The sequence below is a fragment of the Callorhinchus milii genome, unplaced genomic scaffold, assembly GCF_018977255.1.
Source record: "Callorhinchus milii isolate IMCB2004 unplaced genomic scaffold, IMCB_Cmil_1.0 Scaffold8, whole genome shotgun sequence".
Classification (NCBI taxonomy): domain Eukaryota; kingdom Metazoa; phylum Chordata; class Chondrichthyes; order Chimaeriformes; family Callorhinchidae; genus Callorhinchus; species Callorhinchus milii.
In genome coordinates, this window is record NW_024704749.1 from 13,466,803 (window position 1) to 13,494,490 (window position 27,688).

Below are 27,688 nucleotides of genomic sequence, written 5' to 3' on the forward strand. Positions count from 1 at the left end.
ATCATGTGATCAATCCCCCCACTCGCCCATGACGCTCAGACAGCTTTGCCCCATTTTCAGATCGTGCTTGAAGACCTTCCTCTTCGACCATTATCTACAGTCACTTCCCCCCGGCTTGGCGTCCTTCTCTGCCACTGTCAAGCGCTCTGGGACACTACCCTGTGTGAGGGACACTGTGTAAATGCAAGTTGTTGTTGTTGACGGGCAGCAAAATGAAAAGGCGAGGATTGAGTCTTACAGAACCTGGATGATCTTTACGCATTTCTCAACCGTAACCTTGATTTTTATAATTGTAGGTATGTGTGTATTACCTGATTGAATTACAGCTTTGTGAGTCATTTCTGTTTTATCTATTGTGCAGCAATGTAAACACCAGTGGACCTGCATTTCCACCAACGTCCTTGATTTCACTAAAGGTGACATGGTTAACTTCAGTGACGCGGAGAAAATTGGCTTCTCTTCGCTGACCGTAGGGACTTTACCGCGTGCAAAGTAACTGCTGCCTTCACCTGCAAAACACGCGGGTGGGTGACTGCGCTTTACAGTATATCCCACGAAGCACTTTGTGGCATCTCGCCAACCTGGTAAGCTCCTGTAATCAGATAATAATAATAATAAGAGTCCTTGCATTTCATATAGCGCCTTATTACATCGTTAAGACATCTCAAAGCACGGGGGGGGGGGGGGGGGGGGGGGGGAGAGGGATGGTAAATGCTTTGAAACTCCACCCTTAACCAAAACAACCGCACCAAAATCCAGAGAGAGAGAGAGAGAGACTAAAAAAAAAGCAAGCCAGCTTTTAGAGCGAAACTTGTGGAACCAGAAAGGGAGGCAGGGTGTGTCGAGAGGAGAGAGCTGGGAAAGGGATCAACGTGAAACTGACAAGGGAAGGAAGGGCTTGTGTTCAGCTCTCTCTCTCTCTCCCTCCTCTCTCACACTCACTCACTCTCTTTCTCCTCTACTCCTGGGGAGTGTTTTTCCTACAGTTTTTGGCGCTGTTTGGGAGTGAGCTTGAAAGTTATAAAGAGCCCAGGATCTGTTTTCTTAAGGGAATCGCTTGTGTGTGTGTGTGTGTGTGTGTTGTGCTGTGTCTATGCTCCTGTGGGGAGGTTTCTGAGCAAAGCGACAGAGAGAGAAAGAGAGAGAGAGAGAGAGATGGGGGATGTAATCTCGACTCACCTCGACGAACCCAAACGTCAGTTCATTTCAGGTAAGAAAATGATATTTTTGTAACCCCCTTTTTACCCTCCTCCCTCCCCCCCCCCTCCAAACACACACACACACACACGGCGAATTATTTCACCACCGAAATCTACCCATTTCTTTAATGAAACCAAACTTCAATTACAAGTTTCTGAGCCGAACGAGTTCCCCCACAGTCACAGATGAATTCTCTGTAACATTGAGAGCTGTTAACACAACCAAATAGGTGTAAATCTCTCTCTCTCTCTGTCATGTCAGTAGACTGCACTAATCCAGTTTGTACTGTGCAGCAAGAAGTCTTCTCGCTTTCTACTGTAATCTTTTATTACCCCACACGGTTGTCAAACAAATATAATAATCCCTTAATCCCCCCCTTGTCCCTCCCTCCCGTGTGGTCAGTATTTCCCTCGATATCGCCTACACATTTGCGGTGATGAAAGTTTTTTGGGGCGACTTTGGGCGCGGATGTGAGATAGTGTATCTGCACATTGGAGTTTAACACAATAACTGTGAGACCTTCGGTCCAAAGCCTTTGACTTGGGGTTTTGTGTTGCGAGGAGCGTTTGTGTAATAACTTTTGAGTGGGAAACCATCCACTTCAGAGGAGAGGGATGGAGGGGGGAGAGGGATGGAGAGATGGAGGGGGAGAGGGATGGAGGGGGGAGAGGGATGGAGGGATGGCCGGGGGAGAGGGATGGAGGGATGGCCGGGGGAGAGGGATGGAGGGGGGAGAGGGATGGGGGGGGGGGAGAGGGATGGGGGGGAGAGGGATGGCCGGGGGAGAGGGATGGGGGGGGAGAGGGATGGAGGGATGGCCGGGGGAGAGGGATGGAGGGATGGCCGGGGGAGAGGGATGGAGGGGGGAGAGGGATGGAGGGATGGCCGGGGGAGAGGGATGGAGGGGGGAGAGGGATGGCCGGGGGAGAGGGATGGAGGGGGGAGAGGGATGGAGGTGGGGGGGACAGGCAGGAGAAGAGAGGGAGCAGAGAGAGAGAGAGAGGGAAAGAAAGCAGAGGGTAAGGAGATGCCATTAAATCGTATCCTATTGTCCAGGTCATCATGAACAATAGTCAGAGATCAGATACACAGAGGGACGATAGTTGATAGTTGATTAAAGCGAAGTGTGGAGTTCGTTAAAAGGGGAGAAGGAAAGAACCTTTTTGTTGGAATAAAGCCAGGAAAAAAACAGCCGTTTTATAGGCACCTGAAAGTCAGAGGCTGGTAATGTGTTTTTTTGGGGGGGAGGAAATGTTAACCCTTTGTGAGTTAATTTGATAGCAGATCCTTGTCACGTCGCTGAGACGCCTCGAAACACTTGACAGGATGTACTGTACGGTGGAGCGACTGTGTGTGTTGTGGGTGAAGCAGGACATAGTGAGGATGCCGATGGTGTTAGCTCACTGCCCTTTCTTACCCCTCCCCAGGCAGCAACAGACGTGCTGGGTGTGACACCCCCACCCCACCCTTTGCCTAAGTAGCTGTTTTTGGTGTAGCAGCTTGGATGCTGAGTGCTGCCAAGTGTTTAACACAACTGGTCTTGCCTCCCAGCCAGCAGACACTGCCCCCCCACACACTCACTCCATTGACTGTCTGGATGTGGCTCTCTGGCCTGACTCCATGCCTTTCCTGGCCTGGGTGACTCACTGTCACATCATGGGTTGTATTTCCTCATCAGCTTCTGCAGCATCGTCTGTATGTGCTCTGATTATTCTAATAACAATCATAATAATATAAATATAATCAATCATTTGCGTTCACCTGAACGGGCAGCCAGGACTTCAGTTTAACATTTAGTTAATCCCAAGAATGGCCCCTTGAACGATGCAATGTTCCCATCAGCACTGCGCTGGAGTTTCAGCCTGGACTGTTGAGTTCAAGTGCCTACGTGGGGCGTCTGACAGCCATCTGCCTAGGCCTGTGATGCTTTCACCCACAAAATACAATCCACTTTACAATATAAGCTGTGAAGCGCTTTGAGACGTCTCAAGGACACGATGAGGCTGACAGACAAAGTTCAGGAGATCTGATGAGTGAGCCCTCTATCAATCCACGTATTGTTGGTCGGACAGCAGTGTTAGTTTGAGCCAAATGCCGAGGGGAGGCAGTGGAAAAAGGCCAGATATTCTGGTTTGTTTTGTGTTTCATTTGGCACTCAATCTAATACTTTCTGTAATTAGGTAAACCGGATGCATCCCTTCAGGGCAAGAGAGCGCACATTCCATTCTAACAATCTATTTTCTGGGATTTCCATGGTATATAGATATATATATACATATATATGGGTGGATGCATGCAATTCTCAGTTGGGTTTGGATACTCTTTTAACTATGGTGATGTGTTTCCGCATGTGTCAGACCAAAAGACAATCAAACTCATACCTTGACCACCTCTGAAACTATTTTATGAGCTGGTATGATACAAACCTAATAATATAAGATTATAATCCTTGCATTTGATCACAGAACCTATCACATCAAACTCTTCAAAGCAGTTTGCATAGCTTCTATCAAATTGAAGTGCTGCTGCGTTTCGCCCACAAATATACGGTCAATTCACTTTACGGTCTATTCTGTGAAGCGCTTTGAGACGTGAAAAGCGCAATATCAAATGCAAGGATTTTTATTATTAAATAAGTGGCTGTGGATTTGCAGGCGAAGGCGGCAGCCAATTTGCTCACAGCAGTGGCCCACCAAAGGCCACCAAGTCAATATCCTTTAGAGAAAATAATCTGCATTGAAGTGTAACAAAGTTAGTAAGAATTGATACGAAAGCCAGAGTTTGGGAGGGGAGAAGGAAGGCTTCAAACTATCAATGTATTTGGACCGAACGACATTGACTCTGAAGCCAGCAGGGCGGGGTTCCTTGAGGGAGGTGCCAACAACGTAAAACAAACTAAGTGCTTCATGTCACAAGAGCTCCGAGATTAAGTTACAGCGTTTAGTGCTCCAGGGTAACCAGAGTCACTAAAACTATTACAACACGGGAGGAGGAGATCTTAATGAACATTGAGCATTAGTGAGGGTGAGGGAGCAGAGGGAGAGCATGTACACACTGTTAGAATGGCCGCCTCTATATTATAATCTAATAATAAGCCTTACATTTGCTATAGCGCCCATTTTATCACATCAACGAAGCCCTTCACAAGGTTTACCACAGAGCACAGTGACTGTATTTTACACGAGAATGTCTGCAATCAGAAATGTCACTTCCCTCAGCTTCCCTCTCGGAAGTGAGAGGCATGGGTATTTGTGAGAAAAAAATGCACAGCGCATTGAACCCCTTCACCGCTGTCAGTCAGTCGCCTCCGTAGTCTCATGGTAACTTGGACCACTGGACCAGATCAATCAGGGCTATTGATTTATGAATTAAATTTGCTTTTAAGTCGGGCAGCTTTATGTACATTTGGAGCCGGGAGGTTATTGAGACGACTTTTGTCATCCCATTAGTCCCGAGCGGGTTACTTTCTGAGCAGAAAGAGCTGTTTTTAATAGAAAAAAATGTTTCACACTCGCCTCCTGGATTACTGAGCCACCTTCCCCTCCAAACCATGGTGGTTCAGACTCTGTGCTCGGTTTATTGAGCTAGCAAAGGGGGCTGGTGTGCACCTCCCCCCCTCACCACCACCATTGGCTCGAACACAATATGGCACGTGTACGTTTTAGTGTAAAAGCAGATAAAAGGCTGGTCAGGAGAGTAGGGAATGCCGGGGGGCACATGACCAAAGACACGTGTGTGGCTGTGTTGTTTCGGATCTGGAATTGCTGCTCTGCGCTGTCAGGCTATCTATTGTATAAGATCTCAGATGAGAGAGTTGAAAACCGACTGGGGAGTGTCGCTTTGAGACGTTTTGCTGCAGTAAACCCTGTGTCGAATGCAGATAATAATAATCGTTGCATTTGACATAGCGTCTTATCATGTCATCGAGACGTCTCAAAGAGCTTAACAGAATATACTGTAAAGCGAATTGACTGAACATTGATATTGTTGTTGTTTGTGCGCATGTGGGTTTTTATCGTGAGCTCTTGCACGCTGTCTTGACTAAACTGAACTCCTGATAAGGAACCAGCAGCTGCTTTAATTTTCTGTGAGCAAAGTGCCAGGGAGAGCAGCTCAGCAAAGGTCTCCTTAGCCCAGTGTGTGTGGACTGCTGCCTGCTAACTGAAATAGCCTTTGTGAGCAATGGACTGAATAACGCCAAGCTTCATAACAATTGCGATGTGTGAAGATAATACTAATACTAATAATAGGTACTTAAAAAGGAAAAATGTGTAGGCTGATGGGATAATGACGGGGAGTGGGACTAGTTGAACAGCATTTTCAAAGAGCCGGCACGGGCCCGATGGGCCGAATGGCCTCCTTTGGTGCTGTAAAATTCTATTATAATCCTTTTGCGGGTGGTGGGAGAAAACTTCTTTGAAGCATCTTAATCAGGAACGTTTTGAAGCTGCCTCTATGTTATTACAAGCTCGGTTGTGGATTGAAAAAAAATATTTCCACATCTGCTCTTTCCTAGAGATGCGGTACATCTGGGATTGCATGAGCTCCTTCTCTCCCCCTGCCCACCCCCAGCTTCCTGGTGGGAAGACTGGAGCTTGAAGCAAGTTTTGAAGTTAATTGGGCTCGTTTTTCCAGCAGTGACCCCCCCCCCCCTCCCCACCTCCAGTGACTTGTGTTGAATCTCTCAGGGAACCAAGTCCTGGACATGCCGAGCTTTAAACCCCCCCACAGCAGAGTTGGGGTCTTCTGAGTCCTCCAAACGCCTCCTATCCCAGAAGAGGATGTAAATGAACAGCATTGCTTACAGACCACAGGTACAGTGCAATTCTCTGTCACTGCCCCGCCCTGGACTCCAAATTATCCCTCGTGAGAAAGTTCAGTGGCTGTAATGAAGGGGTTGAACAGAGACAGAAGTTTGGCTGGAATTAATGTACAGTGTAAAGAGAAAGGAAAGCAAATGCATGTGGGAGAAAGAGTGTCTGCCTGGCTCAGTCTCTGATTCAGGGAGGGAAAGAGGGTGAGAACATGTGATTCAATTTGTCCATGTTTTTGCATGATGTAATACGTAACCAAATCGACTACGTCCTGACAGGTTTTTTAATAGACGTGGCAGATTAAAACAAAAATGATGACTGCATGTTTCATTTGAAGAAATAACGCAATTAAGAAAGAGCCCACGTGATCTACTGTAACAAACTGCAAAAAACAGCAAATCAGTGGGTTATCATTAATGGATTTGTTAGTTGATGAGACAAAACAAAGTGAAACTTGTCTTAATGATAATAACATAATAACAATAACATAATAATATAACATAATAACATGATAATATAATAATAACATAATAATAACAATAATAATGATGATTAGCTTAACCCTTGGTTTGATAAGCACCTGATTCACGTCGTCGAGATGTCTCGAGCGCTTCACGGGATTTCATTGTGAAGTGTAGTAACTATGTATTTGCAGGTGAGAGGGAGGAGAGGAGGCCAGTGAGTTGGACTTCAGGTCTGACATCACCTCAACAGACGGCTGGAAAGACCTTTAACCTTGACCTTCAAACCCATTCAGAGAGCAGAGTTGTCTGTCTGTCTCTCTAGCCCAGCATTGCCTCTCTACAGCCCTGTCAATACGACACGTGACCTTGTATCCCCAGAGTGATGTCTTGCCTACCGAGGCAAGCCTGGGGGGTGGGGTGGAGAGGATCTGCAGGGTTGGGGTCTGGAGATTTCCACTGACCTTATTTCGCCTGACCTCAGAGGAATTTACACCGGCTCCAAACAAACAAAAAAAAAATTGAGTTTCTCTGGAAACCAGGAATGCCTGCTATGAATCTGGACATTTTTGTGGTTTGGAAATCTTGTCTCGCAGAATTCGCCTCTGAGGGTTGGCTATGTTCAGTGGTAAGTCTGGCCTCTGGTAGGGGCAGAAGGTTGTGGGTTCCAAGCCCAGCCTGTATGGGGCAGTACTGAGAGAGCGCTGCACTGTTCAGGGTGCTGACCACTTGCCCAGGTGTAGATGGAAGTTAAAGATGTCAAGGCAGTGACTGGAAAGAGAATTGCTGCCTCGTTTCACCCCAAAATATACAGTCACTACACTTTGTATATCCCGTGAAGCACTTTGAGACATCTCAACGCCTTGATAAGGCCCTTTATCAAATGCAAGGATTATTACTATTAATCTCTTGAAATTCTATCCTGGAGTCACTCTGATTTGCTCCCCTCCTTCATCTCAAGATGTATCTCTTTTACCGTGATTGCAGACATCTTTTCCCACCCACAACTCAGGTACCCATCCAGGGGTTTGAAGCGCTTTCAGTCGTCCTCCCGACATGAAAGTCGCTGTGTAAATGTGAATTGTGTTGTACTTGGAAACCTGTCCGTGTTTGCAAAGAACTTGCTGGGGCCACAGAACAATGTTTTTAGCTGTGAGATGTCAGGCTCGTTCTGGGCTGATTTAGTACTGTAATATTCTGTGTCGGTTCTTTTTGTCAGGTTACATTTAGGAAACAATTCTATCATGGCTGCGTGGGATAAATGGATGGCAAGTCATGCTTTGCGGAGTGCATAAATTATCCCACAAAGCCAGGAATGTTTACTTTATTGTGTGGGCCGTTCACTGTCGTGCCAGTAACTTGAATAATGACTGTGTTCTGTTGACGTTGAAAGCAAAAAGAAATAAAAATGCTGCATGTGGGATCGTGCTTTTTTTTTAATTGAACCTCTGGTTTGGTTCCTTTGGTTCAGCCTCTCTGCCCCACCCTCTGGAACTATACTAGGAGCCCCTCCATCTCGCTTCCTTCTCTCACCTCCTTCAAGGTCCGTCTCAAGATCCTCCTCTTTGACCGCGCCTTCGGTCATCTCCCGCCCCCTTCATCCCAAATCCAACCCCCAAATCAGGTGCAAACTCTCCACTGTCCAGCACCTTGAATGGATTGTTCTTTCAAAGACCCAACACTAGATGCAATAAGCTAAATCTCTTCAGTGCTGTGACTTTCTATAGTTCTAATACAGTCGGGTTTGCCCACTGTAACGAGCTGCCACAAGCTGAACTGTTTATCGCAGATCATTGTATGCCTTACCCCCAGTGTGTTTGATCCGGATGCAATAGCAGACTGTGACGTGTGTTGTGAGGAAGCACAAGATGAGTTTGGGTTGGTTGTTCAGCCTTGAAAAGAGCTTTGCCAAGAGGAGAAGTTACGGAAGTTTGTACAACACTAAATGGGACCAGAGAAAATAAAAGCCAGGACAATGGTTTTTTTTCAGGTGCAACAAGGCAGCAGAACAAGACTTCACAAGTTCTAGGCTGAGAAAGATACGGGAGGGAAAGGTTTCAATGTTGTGAGACTTAAAGGACCCCTGCAATCCTCGGTAGAAAACCGGCAAGATCTTGTCCACTTTATATTCCCAGTGACGTGGCTGCCTTAATCCCTTGGCATGTGGCTTCACTCAGACAGGACTGGGCAAAGCCTGGACTGTTCATATTTAACTACAGAAGAGTCTTGAGTAGAGCACTGCCAAGCTCTCTGCCCAGCAGAGAGGAAAGACGACATTGCTGTGGTTTGTTCCATTTTGGGTTGATTTGCGTTAATGAAAACAATCTCTTATATTTCCATCTTCCAATCCATCTGTCCTTCCTTCACTGTCAAGTGAGCTTTTCCAATTTGGGAATATAAACATTCTGTTCCTATTCGTTTTGTTTGGTTAATGTTTTTTTTAAAAAAATATAGTGTAAGGAGTGGGTTTCAGACTCGGCTCAGTTTGTTCCACTCTTTGAGCTCACGATCTGACTCTCACTCTAGTGTGGTGCTGGGCGAGGGATGGGGGGTGGGCAAGAGCTTCGTCCTTGGAAAGAAGTTGAACCAAGCTCCTGTCTGTCTGCTCGGGTGGGCATCAAAGTTCCCGTGACGCTGCTTTGAAAGAGAAAGTAGTTCTCCCGTTGTCCTGGCTGACAAACCTCCAGATTAAATGCACAGCAGTCACTACACTTTCCAATGCCATCGGTGACGATTTACTGTGGGGCTGTCAGTGGCCAGAGCTTACAGTCAATGGGAACTATCACTTCCTCTGCCGCATATTGAGTTGTGATTTCAACCCCGCCCGCCTCCCAACCAACTGTGTTATCTGTGCATGGTTACAGACCTCATTAAGTTTCTAAGTTACAGCTGTCAATATCAAATCAGTTTAGTTTGAGGTTTTTTTTGTATGGTGGGGATGGGGGTGTGGACAGCGTGAGATTCTAAACGAATGGGAATAAGTTAGTTTGTCCTGTAAAGACCACCTCTCAGCTACAGTTCACTTCTTCAGATCCCCTGTGAATGTGAGTGTGCATTTTGTCTAAGTGTTTCCTGTAACTACACCGTACAATGAGCATCTACTGTTTGGTTGTGTTGGCGTCCAGCATCTCTCTACACCCAGACACAAACACACCCACTTTGTGCCTGGAGGACAGTGTCTGAATGTGAACAGCATGGATGCCTGTGTCTGCGAGCAATCAAGAATATATTTCTGGAGCTGGGAAGGATGGAGTGGTTGGAAGGGAGGGTGGAGTAGGGAATGAAAGGAAAAGCTGTGAGCTGGTCGAAAGAGGAGAGAAAACAAATTGCCTTTAGTGGCTTTATCCATTTATTTCTGTCTATAACAGGATAGTCACTGGAGAGTCTGACCCTTATGGATGTGAATTTGATTTGGATGAATCTCTATTGTCCATTTCCAATGATAATCCTTGCATTTTATATACAGTTGCAACGTATCACATTGTGACATCTCACAGCGCTTCGCAGGATTTACTGCAAAGTGAGCATGAACTCGCGCATACACAAAGCACTGTTAATGCTCTCCTTGAACCAAACATTGAGGTTGTTTCTCAGCTCGGTATTACTCATAATGGTTTTCCCTTCAGAAAAGGTGAGTCAAAGATTGTCAGAAGATTAGTTTGGATGAAGAAAGGTGTTCGGCCCATCTGATCTCACCCTTCCAGAAAAAAACACCCTCACCATTCTCCTTCCCATCACACCATCAAACTGACCGTTTTTTTAAAAAAATGATTCCCAATGTCCTGACCTTCCTGGCAATATGCTCCCAGTCATTAATTACCCTCTAGATAAAGAAATGGTTACTGGTGTATATAATATATAATCCTTGTATAATCCTTGTTTTTACCCCCACCCCACGAATAATCCAGCTGCGCTCCCACAATCTGAGAGAGGGGAGGTTTCACACGACTGTCTTTTCATGCGCTGTCGGTCAGCATGAAAGTGCCATTAATCCCACCTACTGTACTGTTAAACACAAACCGAACAAAGGAGGAAAAATAAAGAGCTCGGTTCAATGCCTCGCCCGCTTCCAGTGATTGCATTTCTATCTGTTGATTCACTCCAACCCAGTGCTGAGCCAAGCAGACTATTTCTTGGCAATCTGAGTTGGTGATCAATCCAGGATTAACCATGTGGGAGCCATGGTACAGTTTTTTCAAGGCTTTAAACTCGCACAGTCTAGGCTGACACTCGGGTGAGGGTGGGGAAAGAACGCTGGATCGTTGAATTAGCTATCCTTCAATGAGATGGTTAAACTCAGCTCCCGCCTGCGCCTGCTCAGCTGGATGTTAAGGATCCCGTGACACTATTTTACAAAGGAAAAGGGTCTCTCCGGCCAATGACCCCCCAGATAAAATCGGTCATTCACTTCACGGTTGTTTATTGGATGCTGCTGTGCCCAAACCGACTGCCTTGCTCACCAACAGATACAGTCACTGCACTTTATCGCAATTCCCTGTGGCGCGTTGTTGAGGTGGATCTGGTATAGTTCACAACCATGAAGAGCAAGTAACTATGAATAATACTAATTAATAATAATAACTTTTAGTGATAATAGATGCCCGTTGAGCTGATATGTCCATTAAATGCTAAAGCATTCAGGACAAGCGAGAGGGGGATAAAATACCAATATCAAATGCAAGTATTAAGATTAAACTCATTTCACCATTTCAGGAGGGTTGTCTGTTTATGTTCTGGGTTACTAGGTGACTAGGGAGTGATGATCAGGGTTTTGGACCAGAGCAGGGAGTTGAGATCAGGAGGGGTGGAGGTCAGGGATGTTTGGGGTAGGAGGGTGACCAAAGGGGAGGGTTTTGAGACGTGCCTTGAAAATTTTTAGAACATAATGAAACATACGTTGGTGCTTCTGTTGGCAAAAGGCTTGGACAACGTTTGAAACTTATTTTTTTGGTGGGGCTTTGCAACTCTTCAGAAGGTTACATCAGGCTAAAGGTGGGGGCTTTACCTTCCAGATGGGGGGGATGGTGGGGGAATGTGGGGTGAGTTAAAGGGCTCCCCCTTAACGTCAGACTGTGTCTTTAAGTCTTGTTTGCTTTGTAGGAGCATCAATTTGCCTGTAAGCTGCCCAAGGCTGACACATCTCGTTCCAGGCAAATCTATGTCCCAAATAAACCTGTGTGAGATAGCGCGAGCTCTGGCCGAGGACAAGGTGACACAGTTGTTGAGCGCCACCTGGATTAGCATTAGGGCACCAGTGCCTGGTGGAAGAATGTGTGTGTCACATCACTTTGCATTGCTGTGCTGTGGTGGGGGGGAAACTATGACGCTATAATGAGAGTCTGGTAGAGGGTAGAATAGGAGGACGAGAAGAAATTGGCTAAAGGACCTTCTTTACAACAGACAACAAGAACTTGATTTGCTTCTGTGTCCCAGGGAGAGGGCGGGAAGTGCAGTTCAGTTGAGAATTAGCCATGATCCTCTAAAGAAGGTTGGACAGGCTTGATGGGCCGAATGACCTCTCCTATTCCTAAATGAATGAGGATTCAGAAGCAAATCTGCCCCTTGTGTAAGCTGTTAGGATGTCTCAGCACAAGAGCAAATTCCTTGTATTAGTCGAAGTTTATATATTTAAAAAAAAACTTCTTTCTCCAATTGCTCGAGTAAATGACTGGAACCGGCAGGAAAGCAAACCCTAAAGCCGTCTCTCAGCGTGTACAGGGCTGTGCAATGTCTGTAGGCCTTTGATCGTGGATACTCAAGCTGCACCTCATTACTGCTGGGTGACTGGCACAGAGCAGGATTCCATCCTCAACCTGCTGATCGTGGCTGGTTTACAGATCAAGATGATTTCAATAAGAATAATAATCCTTTTATTTGGTACAGTGCCTTTCAAGTCAGTAGGACGTCGCAAAGCACTTCACAAGATGTACTGTAAAGTGGATTGACTGTGTAATTTGTATGCTAGACGCGGCAGCCAGCTTGCCCACAGCAATATCCCATAAACAGCCATGGAGTGAGTGAGTGGCTGATTTTATTTGGGGGATTGTTGGCAGGACACTGGGAGAGAGAGAAACTCCCTTCTCTTTTCAAATACTGGCCCAGGATCTTTAATACCCACCTGAGCAGGTGGACGGAGACTTGACTTAATGTCTCTTCCGAAGGAAGGCACTTCTGATAATGCAACACCCCCCCAGCACTACATTGGAGCATCAGCTGAGACTATGTGATTCCAAGTCCTAATGTGGGTAGGGCTAGAACCCACAACTTTCTGAGCGCTACCACTGCACCAGGCTGATGCACAAATTCATATATTAATAATAATAATAATCCACATCTGGTTGTTTCTCAAGCCAAGAGCTGAAACCACTTTAGGACAATGTCTTGCCCAATGTTTGCAATCAGAAAGGGATTAGGTAGAGTTCAGAATTGCCCCTGGAGCTGCTATGCCAGGAATTTGTCCTTTGCAATGGGAAGTATTCCAGGCTGCAGAAGAGCCAGCTTCGAGAATTAAGAATGATGGTGTCAGTCAATTCAACAAAATGTAAAACTCACAGCTGATAATTTGCTGTTGTTTTCTGGTACCACCTTACATCGCTGTTCACGCAGTATTCTCAGGTCAGTGTCTAGGACCCCTTCCTTCCTTCTGTCGCAGGAGCACACCATTTGTGGCACACTATCTGTCTGGTTTGCGTACTCTTGAGCAGGGTGGTGGGTTTTCCGTGTGTGTCGGACGCATATTTAAATAAGTAGCCAAACTAGGATGACTTTGAAGTTGCTTTTGCATCCAGTTTATATGGAAATGTGATTTAATTGAAATTAATAGGCGTGAGCTGTGAACATGGTGCACTACATACAAAATACAGTTGTAATCATATAGAAATAAATAATAATCCTTCCATTTGATATAGCACCTTATCACATTGTTGAGACGTCTCAAAACGCTTCACAGGATACACTGTAAAGTGAGTTGACTGTATATTTCAGTCAAAGCAGTCACCAGTTGCCTGCCCATACTGATAACTTGTGCAGACATTGGACTTCAACTTGATAATAAAACTGTCAAATTGCTTGTCCAACGTTTACACTGGTTTAACTGGAAACAAAATTAAATAATCTTTCATGTGTCGCAGACTCATAAGTGTGCATGAATCCAGTTATTTTCTAATTACAACTTTCTTCATCATTTTTCGACTTGTTAAGTGGGGGTGGGGGAGGAGAAAAAATGTTGGATTAGAGTTAATGAAAAAATGTGCTGGGAATGTACAAGGAATGTTGATAATTTTCCCCCCGGGAATGCTCGCAAGCTCCCAGTGCCTCTTGCAATGCAGTTTAACAGTCAATGAAAGAGAATTCTTCAACACTCATAATACTGGCTATTGAACGTGCTCTTGGAGACTGCTTAAAGTACCCCAAGCTCTCTGTAAACTTGCTGAACAAGCATGTCTCAGCGTGAATAGCTTCCAACAGAAGCCCACAGTTGCCATTCATTCTACAATCTAGATGCTCCCTTACATTCCCAGCCTTCGCGAGCCAGGACTTTGCTCCTCTGTGATGCGGCAAACACACAGTCTGTAGTGAAGGCACTGACCCTGTAGGAAATAGCATTCATAGTGAGGCCAGTGGAAACATTCAAGCAATCTCTGGGGAGATTAACTTTTCATGTTGACGAGGTCCAGAGATTTCTCTCACTCTCTCCAACGGGGGACAGTGACTGGCGGCTCAGGTCAGTGGTGTGGAGAGTGCGAGTGAACCCTTTACCCCAATTCAGGAATGGGACGGGAGTTGGTCCTTCCCCCAATGAGCTGCTGAGTTGAGGCATCACATTTACCCCTGCGTGTGGCGATACAGAGCTGAAGGTCAGGGGTACAATTCCCTGCCTGTGCTGACTGAGCAGATCTCAGTTCTAAAAATCCTGCAATAACAACTTTTGCATTTGCAAGGATTAGTATTATATTATTTATTTGATACAGCGCCTGATCACGTCCTTGAGGCATCTCAAAGTGCTTCACAGAATATACTCTAGGGTGAATTAACTGTATATTTTATGGGTCAAACGCAGTAGTCAATTGCAAGAGTCTTCAGTTGTGGGGGCAAGGCAGAGGGATTGAGGGAGAGTTCCAAAGGTTTGGGATGTCTTCCCGACGTGAAAGGCCCTATACAATGTAATATTTTGTTGTAGTAGCTGAAATATGCATTCAATGTTGTGGTGGCAATCCTTCCCCGCGCCCCCCCCACACCCTCATAATGCTGGACTGCTTTTATCAAGGTTGCTGAACAAATAATAAAATTGCTCATTTCGCCCGGCCTTTCATGCAGTAATGATTCAATCAGATCTCGAAATAATCTCCACACTCTTTTAGCGAGCCACTTTGATTGCAACTCTTTATGCACAATAAGGATTGAAATTAACATCAGTTTCGAATTAATTTCCTCTGCGCACCACTGGAGCTGAAAATTGTTCCAATTTGATTATCTAAGAAAGCCACAAACAGATTTGTCTCGAGCTCCAAACACTTGTGTGCAACCCAAGTACAATCCTTGCATTTGCATTTGATATAGCGCTTTATCATGTTGTTGAGATGTCTCAAAGCGCTTAGCAGAATATACTGTAAAGTGAATTGACTGTATATTTTGTGGGTGAAACATGGCGGCCAATTGCACACAGCAGTGTTCCACACACAGTCGTGGATTGAGTGACCAATTTATTATTTTTATCTATTTATTGAACTGATTATTAACCCCTGGATTGCGATCCACCAATCGACTAACAACCAGGTTCCTACTTACTGCTAGGTAAATAGAGGCGTGTGGAGGTAGTGAGTGAGTAGTGTTTACAGTGTATACATTAGTGTATACATTACTGACTGACTGGCTGTGTGGTTTGAGCACGGTTTATTGAGCGAGTGACTCTCTTTGATCAGGAGTCTCATCAGCGAATCCTTCTAAAAGACGATCGATTTCATTATGGTCTTTGCTTATACTTCTTGCCAGCTTTGCTGTTCCAGCTGGAAGTCAAAGCAAACACTTGGAAATTTCTCTCCTCAGGAACGATTTTAGCCACATAATTTTTGGGGGAATCCAAAATTTCTCCTCTTACGAAACGTGGAGAAGCTAACAACGGAAGGAGATTGATGGCTGCTGACAGGGTCTATTTCCAAGGATCCATTATTGGGTTAATGATATACTGAACAGACTGCTTAAAAAAATTGTCTTATTACATTTTATAAAATGCTCGACTTTGATGGAAATCAAATCGCTCTGAAAAAGGGAAACGATTCCTGTGTGAAACTTCAGGCAAAAAGCAAAGCAAGCCATCGTTGTGTAATTTGGAACTAAAAGTATAACAAGTGCTTTATACAAAGAGGTTTTGGAAAGCATTTGAGCTGCTTCATGTTGTCATGCTGTCAGTAACGCACATATCAGGGTTTTTCAACTGAGCAAATGGTAGCTTAGTGCTGGGTTCAATAATAAAGTGCTCACATAGCTTCTCAATTCAAATCGCAAGCCCCTCTGGGCCTTGTAAGTAAGCAGCTGGGCTGGGAGCGAGCTGAGTAGTGTTAAACACTTACAAAAAGGCTAGCAGCCAAGACCTGGTGATATGCGAGCCAGGATTTCCAATTCCCAATGGGAAACGTGCATCTTTAGGAAAAAGGGGTTGGGGGTTTGGGGGGTGTTGGAAGAGAACTAGGAACGTAGCATTGTAAGGAACCAGCTTATGGCTCATCGTGAGGTTCATCCGACCAGCTTCAAAGTCAAAAGAATGAATAATTCATACACCGGTCTTTCACTCCTGTACCTCATTTGGTTTCTTCAAACACTAAAGGAATTAAAACCAATATTTGAGGTGAAACTGTTGGGTTACAAATTGTGAGGTTGATTCCAACTCCCTGACTGTCCACTGCCGTGGGACGTCCTCCCGACGTGATAGGCGTTATACAAATGTAATTTTATATTGTACTGTTAGTTATCACCAGTGGTAATTGACATCGCCACCAGTAATTAAGGCATCACAAGGTGCTATTTTCACACCAAAGGGGTTTCTGTACTTGCACGTGGTGATTGTGTACATCAGGGAGAAGGGAATCGGAAGGGCAGAGGCTCATGTGAAGTGTAAACAGAGGTATTCAAATTAATGGTCAACATTCGTCATGAACAATCTGCCCTTTGTAAATGGTGAGGATTCAACCTGATGCCTCTCAGCTGCATTGTGAGACTTCTCTCCACTCACATGCTTCCCTTTTCTCTGACCAGGCAGTAGTGTCACTCAGGGATTTTAACCCTGATGGAAGGATAGGAAGATCTGATCAGTTTGCTGTCAAAGACAAAGCGTATGTCGTATTTTTGATTTTTTTTGCGTGTGTAAAGTGCATCCTGTTCGTAATTTCCAGACAAAGCTTACGTTTCGATTAGCCTGGGATCGTCAAGCTCCTGCATCGCATTAGCTGATCAATAGTTTACAAGCTCTTAGTCATTTGCCATTTCGGAGACTTCACAATATTACCACTTGGATTTAATTGCTAATCCGTCACCATCCATACATTGCAATGAGACATAACTGCATTTCAATTGTTCCTCTTTCTCCAATCATTCTTTTCCCCTCCACCCCACCTCCTGATGCTATATTGCAAGTGGATTAGACAGGCTGGGCGACTCTTCAGCCTTGAGAGATATTATTTTCTAACAGAAAACCATCTAATCTGCTCTTTAAAGAATCAACACTTTCTGTTTCCGCTGTCTCCCTGGGGATCCTGTTCCATACGTTTACTACTCGCTCACTTTCCATTTCCATTTGCTTTAAATCTCCTGTTTCGTGAAACGAGACAGAGCTGAGTACCCACCGATAAGGAGACATTGCTTCACTTTTATGTAGGAATAGACTGGAAGGGGTTTGAAGCTGAGCAGTCAGCTCCCTGAACCCCACAGGTTCGCTGATCCCTAAACTTGTAGCACTGGTCAGTGTTCACTCTACAGGCTTGAGCACAGAGACCGGCTGATGCTCTTTAACCTCATTGATCTGAACCACTGCTGCTGCCTGTGATTATAGCTGGGTCGTCTTTGCATTATGTTACTGACATTTGGATCAATGTTTAAAATCCCTGCCCTTTCACCTTCAAATCACGCCTACAACAGCCCTGCAGAATTCACATTTCCGACCTTGCTAATGCAGGGCATCAGCATTAGTAACTAATATCCTTCAGAGAGTTGGCAGGGACTGTGGGAACGAGTACTTGCCGGGTAGGAACAGCCCCAGTTGAATGTTAGTGCAGTTCCTGCCTGCGCTAACTCTTTGTCGCCTTCTCTTTGTTGTTGCAAATTATCATTTAATAAGCAAACAAATGATGAGGGGCCACTGTGAAGCTAAACGTTGTCCCTAGGCTCTAATTTCAACAGCAGTAGAGGACTCAGCAGAAAGTCACTTCTATTCTAGCTGTTTGTGCATTCGCCCCCCTCACCCTTTGCCTCTCCTTTTCCTCTCCGCCATCTCCATTTACTCTAAAGATTAGTCCAAACAAATAATTTGATGGCAAGTTGGAACAAGCAACAAAGTAGGTGCAGCTGCATACCAACTAAGTTTGCAATGCTACGTTTTGTTTCTTTGACTGTTTTAGGTCTTTTGATTTATCCAGACTATGACAATACTTCTAATGTTTTGTGTGTGTTATTATGATATGGAGACATAGGGCAACACGGTAAACATCGTGTTTACGTACCGGCCTGGCTCAGTTAGCAGGGCTCTTACCTCGGAGTCAAAAGGTTGTGGGTTCAAACTCCACGTTGGGGACTTTGAGCTCATAGTCTAGGTCGATGCTCCAGTGTAGTGCTGGCGGTGTACTGCATTGTTGGAAGTCCTTCAGTTAAGACATTAAACCAATGTCTGATCTGTGCCTGTTCAGATAGACGTTAAAGATCCTATTGGCAATGTTCGAAAAGAGAAGGGAGTTTCTCCCTGTGTCCTGGTCAGCAATTTCTCCCCCTCCCCACCTCCCCTGATAAAATTGGGCACTTACCTCATGATTGTTTATGAGACATCGCTGTGCACAGTTTTGCTGCTGTCGAAGCCTAGACTGCGAGTTTGAGCCCAGAACCCTCTGACTCAGCACACACACACACGTTAGAAAGAAAAAGTAATTTGGAAGAAAAAGATTGAACACACAACCAGCTCCAATAATTGGACGTGGAGTTGCTCCAAAGAGATCCCTCTGACTCTCCTCACCAGAGTATACATGTCCAATATTTGATTTGGCATTTGAGTTCCATAAACGGTCATTCAAACACAATGACTGTAAGATATTTTGCGTAAACATTTACAAGTTTGCATGTGGCAGAGAGAGAGAGAGCTTTTGCAATGCTTTTTACCTGCTCTCCTCCACCCTCCCATCTTCTCTCTTGTGATGTGATGTTTTTCTGTGCAAAATGCACGAAACAAATGTTGGATGGAGTCCTTAGCTCACTGTGTGGAACGTGACTGTGAGCGTCTTCTATTCAAGGTGCTGTGGCTTCTAGAAATGGTGCAATATGTAAGATTTCCACCTGACTCAGGTGGTAGCATTCGCTCCTTATAGTCTTCTAGAAGGTTGTGCATTCAAACCCAACTTCAAGCTCTTAATCCAGGCTGACACCCCAGTGCAGTGCTGAAGGGGCGCTGCATTGTCAAAGATGCTGTCCTTTGGATGAGATGTTAAACTGAGGTCCTGTCTGCCTGTTCAGATGGAAATTAAGAATCCCGTGGCACTAGTTGAAAAGGGAAAGGTGTTTCTCCCAATGTCCTGGCCGACAATCCCCCTTAGAGAATGTAAACAAACAAGGCAGCCGATTTGCTCACAGCAATAATAATAATAATAATCCTTGCATTTGATATAGTGCTTTCCACATCTCCTCGACGTCTCAAAGCGCTTCCCAGAATATACTGTAAAGTGAATTGACTGTATATTTGTGGGCGAATGTCCTGGAAGTCATGAAGTCAACGTCCACCTGATGTGAAAGTCACCATATAAATGTCAATTGCATTAGATATTGCTTTCTGGCAAAAGAGTTTAATTTTGACAATTCAAACTATAGCAATAAAAGTATTGTTCATCATAAAAAAAGGTCGGCCAAAATATTTCTCCAATTCCTGGAACTGAAGGGAATTGCATCTAAAAATAATTTGAAGGGGTAGCACTGAAACCGAGACTCTGATTATCAGTCGTTGTCTCCAAATGTTCCTTCTTTTTTTTCCTCACTTCCTCAGCTCTCCCTTTTCCCTCTAAAGCAACCCATCTCCCCACCATGTAAAGCTAGACAGCCCACTTATTGGGATATAATGCACTTAAATGCAAAGCTGATCTAATAAAATTTCTGATGCAAGTAGTGAGCTAAGTAGTTTCTGGCAAAAGGCCAGTTCCATTATTTAATGTTTCCTCTGCCGCATTTTGGCAAATGGCCGGCCGTTTGTATCCATTGCAGTGTTTATGTTCCACTACGGAAATCTTGCAGATACACCTCAGACTTAACGTCTTGTACAACTGCGTTTGAGAATGCGTTTGAGAATTTGTCACCTACCTATACTCCATCAGAAAAGCAACAACAACTTGCAGTTGTATAGTACGCTCCCTGCTCCAGCATTGTATTGGAACACCAGCCTAGACTGTGAGTTCAAAGACCTGATTTGGGGGCTTGAACTCACAATCTTCTATCTCGGAGGTGTGAGTGTTACCGACTGAGCCAGGCTGACGCCTGTTTTCATTTTAGGCAACACGCCAATATCTCCTCTTCCACTCCCAACACCTCATCTTGGCAACTCTTGTGGTACCAACTCATCCCGACTGCTGCGTTTCGCCCACAAAATACCAGAAACATTTTGAGATGTCTCAATGATGTGATACGGCGCTATTTCAAATTCAAGGAAATTATCTTTATTATTAACTCCATACACCAATGGTCGAGTGTTCTCTTTCAGAAGATATAGGACTATTCTTTGTGATGTGGGTTAGGAAGTAGCTGCCGAAGAGCTGAAGGCTGTAACTCAGTCCCACAGCTCATGTTTTCCTGGGGGCATCTGGGCCATTCGATTGAATTGCCACCTTGTATTTGATTCATTATATGCAAATCTGCAATGATGATTACGATTACTGCACTGTTTGTCATCCGGTCCTCACCCTCCCTGATCATTGTAAGGTAGATAAGCCTCCGAACAATGCCTGTTCAAAACGGATGGGAATTGGCAAGGTATCCAAGTGCTGTGCGCATGATATGACTGCACTTGTCAGAACAGCACATCGTTGGGTGGGGTGGGGGTGGGTAGCGGCAAGGAAAATGAACAAAGGTTCCGTTATGCTGGGTTGTGACTCACTCTGGGTATATATTCCAGGTTGGTCGTGTTTGCTTTGATGATGGACACTAGCAAACTGCTGTTTAACAGTAATCAGAGACGAGTGAGCGCATGTTAATTGTTGGCACGGTTACACCCCACTGTATCTCTTCTTGCCTGAGCTTGACGGTTGAGGAAGTGAGAGTTTTAATACATATTCTATATTTACTTGACTGGAAAAGAGAGATATCTAGTGAAGAGAGCAGATAATGCCGATGCACTGACAAGTGCTCTGTGATGAGTTTTTAAACAAAAGGAAATTGGCACAGCTACCAAGGTCGCCCTGAGCAGTTTCTATTCAATGCAACTGGCTGCCGCGTTTCACCCACAAAATACAGTCACTCCACTTTAAAGTATATTCTGTGAAACTCCTTGAGACACCTCTTTTCAAAGACCCGGCACAGACCTGATAATAATGATAATAATAATAATCCTTGCATTTGATACAGCGCCTTATCACATCTTCTAGACGTCTCAAAGCGCTTCACAGAATAGACTGTAAAGTGAATTGACTTTATACTTGTGGGCGAAATGTGGCAGCCAATTACACACAGCAGCGTCCCACATACAGTCGTGGATTGAAATGACCAATTTTTAATTCTTTTTTGAGGGATTATTATCAGGCGTGTGGAGTAAGGAAACTTACCCAAGGTTTTGCCCTGGGTAACCCAGGTCTCTCACTTGCAAAGCGAGTGCTCTAACCACTGAGCTACATGACTCCACGATGGGCCGAACGGCCTCCTTCTGTGTTGTATGATTCTATGAACTACATGATAAGGTGCTTTATTAAATGCAATGATTATTATTATGTTATTGTGCCTTATTGAACCGTATTGTGTCTTGCAGAAAGGACTGGCAAGATCCTGCAAGAGTTTTTTCAGTTCTACGAGGATCAGTATCCACTGGCACTCTTCAATAAGATCCGCTACGAGGTGGAAGAAAATGGTGGCCCACAGCCCCAGCTTCTGGAGAGAAAGGCAAGTGTATTGAATCAGAGGCTCCTGCCCTGTGGCTCTCCGTCACCCGCTCAGGGAGACAAGACCTCACGTTTGTAATGTACTAATTCAATGTGTCCTAATCTGTTTCTCCACGCTGGCCTCCATCTCTGGCTTCCGCTCAGCAGGGGAGATGGTCTCAATGTCTTGTGGAGTTGGGAGCACAGGCTTAATGTAACAGAATATAAATGCAAGTTGTTGTTGCCATTGTTGCTGGCTGTTACTAATGATGCCAAGTCCTCATTGTCAAAACTCAGAGTTCAGGTTACTCAGGGGGCTGAGGAGCAAACAAGCCGATGGAATACACAGAGCCAGATCCTGGCAGCAAACAAATATCCTTATCATTGTATAAACCATTGTTGGTGGCTTGCTCTGTCGCTCTTTGGCTTCTTTGGGTCTGGAAGCAAATGGAAAGTAAATGAATACTTGAATTCTTTACTGAAATCAGGCGTTAGCACAGCCTGAAGGCATTTGGGATCTGTTTACTTGTACCAGTATTTACGATGCTCATCAATGCTGATCTCCACTGAACATCCTCCAACATCTTGACCAATGTAAGGTGTGGGTTATGACACCGGTGCAGAGTATGTCAGCTTCACTCGTTGAGTTGGGCACCTCATGGACAGTGATGAACAATCAAACACACTACGAATGGCGAGTGGCCATGTCTGGCTTTGTCTACAGCAAAGCTCCACATTGCTTCATTGTCACCTTCTCATTATTTGGTTGTAGGCCAAGGAGTGATGGGTCGTGTGATCTGGGACTTTTCACGAATAACCAGGTTTGAGTGGCTCAGACCATTTTCCTTTCCTGGCATTAACATGTGCTGGTTTTCATGCAGTTGTGTTGAGACGGTTGCTGTGGTTCGAGCTGGCAGGTTGGGTTGCTGCCTCTCCCCACCGCACGTTGCTCCCTGGTTAAGTATCTCTGGAACTCATGGCTTGCAGAGAATGACATCTTTCCTTGCGTTGGTATCTCCTGTCTCAAATTCCATATTTCGCTTGCTTCAGATAACTAGTTGGCTTGACCTCCTGTCCCGAGCCGTCATGCTCAAGGGAGAAGAGATCATTTTGTCTCCCCGATGTTTTTTCAGTTGTCTCGGTGTTAAATCAAACATTTTACTTGTTCAAATTTCCTCTCTGCAGAAGATTAAAAAAAAAATTGTTTGGTCAGCCGGGTGTCAGACTCACATGGGAATCCATCACCATATTGAGGCGAGTCCAAACCAAATTACTGAGAGTTCCACATGTGGGTGAAAATTTCCATTTGTCTGGTACAGGGGGTGGGTGCACTCTTCCTTTCTTTCTCTCTTTCTGTTCCACACCTGCCCTGAGGGAATTGCCCTAATTTCAGAGAATTTAGATGCGGGTTGATGACAGCCAAGGCTTAGGGACCCTAGGGTGGGTGTACTTGAGGTAAGTCCTGGAGATAAAATGTTGCATTTTTGTAGATTTAGCAAAAGCTTTCAGTAACTAAGCTTTGGAAATCCATTGAGGGCAAATAGTTATTTTTGCAGAACCTCATGTAACCTTTAAGGTCAACCTTCCGCAGAGGTCAACCTTTAGAAAAGTTCAGCAAACTTCTGGAAACCTGATCTGGTAACTGGAGAAGACTCTTTCATAAGAATGAGCGCTTGTGTGTTTATTCAGGCATCAGCTTTGCACATCCCAGTGTTTGGGTCTCCAGTAAGTCAGTCCTGAGCTGACAGTGCCTTCAGACCATGAGGACCACCCACAGGTTTGTATCACCATAGACAGGATGAAGAGTACACTAGGCTGACAAGATTCCAATGACCTTCCCATGTTTTTCCTTCCACTCATCCTCATAGTAGGAACATAGGAGATCCGATCTACCATTGCGTACTTGATCTGCGTACCGCAGTGTCCCTTAGTTCCACCTTTCTGTCATATCCCTTAATAGTCTTACTGTCCAAATAGCAATTGTCCCTCTTCCCTCATCAAGGCACCCCTCAATACGTATCTCCTGTACGTGCTTTTGGTCAACTTCCCCCCGCAGACCCCCTACCCACCCCGACCCCAGCTCCAGTACCTATCTAGCATTGTCAATTGCTTTGCGACGTCCTCTTGACGTGAAAGGCACTGCGTAAGAGTAAATTGCTCTCTGTGAGACTATTGTCTCTTGTCCTGGTCCTAACCCATTTTTGCGCTAGTTTTAAGGTTGTACCCTCTTGTAACTGACGAACCCACTGAGAGAAGAATGCATTTATCTAATCCTCTCCGACTTTCGGGAAAAGGTTTGATCTCCAGGGTTTGCTGGGTGAGCATGGGGATTGCGCTGGTTGGAGATGGGCCTTGCCATTGAACCAGCCAGTGGGAGGAGAACCTCCTAAATTGGCTCTGCACTAATAACTATCTGGTGGATTGTGTTGGCCGGGACACTAGGGAGAAAAGTTACTATTGAAAACCAATATCTCCTTGCAAATACCTGGTGACAATCAAAGGTCAGATGGGCGGGGGAAATTCAGGCAGTTTTAAAACATCTACAAACCTGCAATGTATGGAATGCTTGGTCTCTCTCCAAATATTTTAACTTGGCAATCCATCCTGATCACCCTGCTCGGCCTCCAACCCTCTCTAGTGTTCATTTGCCCTTCAGTATACATTTACTGAATCGGTCACTTGCTCTGCGGCTGTTTGTGGGATGCCCCTATGTGTAAATTGGCTGCTGTGTTTCACCTACAAAATAGTCATTGCAATTTACAGTATATCCTGTGAAGCGCTTTGAGACGTCTTGACGATGTGATGAGATTCTATATCACATCCAAGGATAATTATTTGTTATTATTATTTTCCGCTCAGTACCTGCAGTAATGGATCAAGAAACTGTTCAGGAGACTACCTTGCAAATGCCTATTAAGTCGATGGCTGAGGAGTGTGGGGGAAGAGGTGAGGGCTAGGAAGGGGAAGTTATCAGGGTAGTGGGGGGTGAGAACCCTTTCCATCAAAGTCATTGGCTGAGTGATAAGCTTTTGATTCAGAGCTCGTATTGCTGTACTTTCTCCAAAAGGAATGGTACTGGAGATGTTGTGTTGGGATATGTCCTTGCTCCTTTGCGGCCAACTGCCTCTTGGTTTGGCAATGTGGAGCTGAAACAAAAAGCATTTAAGTGACTTAGTGGATTCCTGTAGTGTTGTGTACATCATTTGCCTCCCCCCTCCCCACCTCCACTCTGGTCTACTGCACGTCTCCCATCCCCTCTGAACCACCATCGGCAGGAGAATAAATCAGATACTTTGGCCCTAACCTCTGGAACTCCCTCCCTCTACCACTCCATCTCGCCTTCTCTCTCTCTCGCTCTCTCTCTTTCTCTCTCTGTCTTTCTTCAAATTCTGCCTTAAAGTCTACCTCTCCGATTGTACTGACGGTTACCTCCACCATCTCTCTTGCTCAGTGTCCAACCCCATCACTGTGAAACGCTCTTGAGACGTTCTCCTATGTGAAGAGGACTATATGATTGCTGCTCGTGTGGTGTTGGAGGGTTGTTGGTTTGAGCCTCTTACAGACACAGCAAGTCCGTGTGAAATCTGTTTTGTGTTGGATTCCAGACAGTGATGGTAATGAATGAGTTAAAGGATGATCAGCCTTGAGTTATCTGGTTTGGCATGCACCTTGTTTTTTTCCCTCCTTGAACACGTAAAAAAGAAGCATTCAAACCGTAGACAGACATTGCTCATTGTTTGTTACTGTGAAGAAACAAAAGGTCACATTGATGGAATAGATGCGAAGAATTCTGAGGTTTGTTTATGATGCTTTTATTGAGTTAGTCAATCTGGGTCATTCCCTAACCTTGGAACACACAAACTGTGGATCCCAGTCGTAGAATGGAAACCAATCCATTCCCAAGCTAAATGACTAAGTCAAATTGCTATAAATGTGAGCAAAACCTGCATAAAGAACAATTGCTTAACTCTTGCCTTTGTTGCTCACAGGTTCCACTCAAGGATAAACTTATCTTCTCTGGCAATCTGTACCAGTACATGGAAGATAGCAGGAAGTGGAAGAACAGGCATTTCGTTGTCCACGATGATTACAACATCCTGTTTTACGACAGCAAAATGGTGAGATGTGCATCAACTGATTGCATGAGCCGTGTTTCTACCTCGACGGGCAATTTCACTAAGTACTAGAAAGTACTGTTATTTTGTTTTTTTAAGAAGCAAATTGAGCAGATCCACAGCACCTGTCCTTTCTGCGACAGAGAGACAGATTGGTGATGAGGACGCTCGACAACAGTGAAAGGTTTTAACTCAGAATTGCCCAGGTTAATTATCACTCACTGAACATCATGGCCGTGGGTCCTAACTGAATTGGGATCCACAAACCGGATCCCGCTCTCTCCTCTCTCGACCTGGTTTCGGAATGTCGGATCATGACCATTTACTTGCCGACTTATTTTTCCCGGCATTCAAAGTTCTGTGTCCTCGCCCAGTCAAGAACAACAACTTAATACATGCTTTGTGCTGGCTCTCTTAAGAGTCGATCCTTTCAGTCCCAGGAATTTTTCCCCAGGAATTTGGTCAAGGGCAGGATGGGACTTGGCTGTGAACCCAGGGATATCGTGCTCATTTCTCTCCTTAGCTTGACGCTGGCAGTTTCCTCAGGAACTTATCAGTATTTATACCACTTATACCACTGTCTGGAAAATCAGCAACAGAGATTCTTTGTGGGGCGCTTTTAGTTGTGTGATTCCATTAAGAAAGGCACCATACAAGCTGCACATTAGTTCAGATTACTGTTTGCTTCCACATCAAAATGATTCTAACCCCACCCTTGGAAAACCAGTTTGTTTTGCATGTAATGAATGCTTATGTCATGAGCCAGCCCAAGCCGCAGTTGCAACCAAAGCACTATTTTCAGCACAGAAAGAGGCCATTCAGTCCATCTCGTCTATGCCAGCTTTTTCACAGAGTTAACCTTCTGTTCTGTAGACTAATCCATACAGAATTAATTGCCACCAACAACTCCCATTATTGTAGCAAGCGACGAGCAGGATGGTAGAAGGCGAACTAGATGGATCTTTGTCTTTTTTTCGTCTAGCAATTTCTGATCTCCCTTTCCCTGTTCACATTTTGTGTGTCAGCCTGGCTCAGTTGATCGCACTCTCGCCTCTGAGAGGGAAACTCATGGGTCCAAGCCCTGAGCTAGAACTTTGAGCTCCCAGTGTAGGCTGTCACTCCATTGGAGGGGTGGGGTGGGGGTTGGTGGGAGGGGATGTGAGCACTGAACTGTCAGAGCTACCATCTCTCAGAAGAAACGCCAACATGGGGTTGGCCAGAACACCTATTCAGGTGAACGTTTAAAGATACTGTGATCCTACTCCATATTATTATCTTTATCGATAACAAAGTTTGACCAACTTGGATCAGTATAAGTAGAAAATTCCCCAAGACAATCTGCCTGAGTCTCTGGTCAATCTCGAGCCCCAATCATTACTTAAATGCCAGTCTTTAGATTACAACCTGCATTATTTACGTCTGACGACTTACATTCTGCACACAACATTCCATCGTCTTAGGCAATGTCATGAGAGTGACATTGCCTGCGTTCTTGCTTGACCTGTGAACCACTCACGTACCAGGGCCTCACCTATCAATAATAATAATAATCATCATCATCATCCTTGCATTTGATATCACGCCTTATCATGTCATCAAGATGTCTCTAAAAGTGCTTCTCGGTTTGTGCACAGCAACGTCCCACAAACAATCATGGATTGAGTGACCAATTTTATTTTGAGGGATTGTTCAACATGGCACCCGGGGAGAGAGAGAAAGAGAGAAACTCCCTACTCTTTTCAAACTGGTGAAGGTCCTACAGTAAATCAATCTTGTTTTAATGACCTCTGTGG

The 27,688-nt window shown here is 44.9% G+C and overlaps 1 protein-coding gene across 1 annotated transcript in view; it reads left to right on the forward strand.

Annotated features, from left to right (window-relative positions):
* Nucleotides 1-526: 526 nt before the first annotated feature.
* Nucleotides 527-27,688, forward strand: part of niban2a (niban apoptosis regulator 2a) — a 49,360-nt gene continuing 22,198 nt past the window's right edge. The window contains exons 1-4 of the mRNA XM_007909628.2: nt 527-584; nt 987-1,210; nt 21,672-21,802; nt 25,770-25,898. Of these exons, the coding sequence (XP_007907819.2) occupies nt 1,156-1,210; nt 21,672-21,802; nt 25,770-25,898 (315 nt within the window). The 5' untranslated portion in view covers nt 527-584; nt 987-1,155. The remainder of the gene's footprint in view (nt 585-986; nt 1,211-21,671; nt 21,803-25,769; nt 25,899-27,688) is intronic.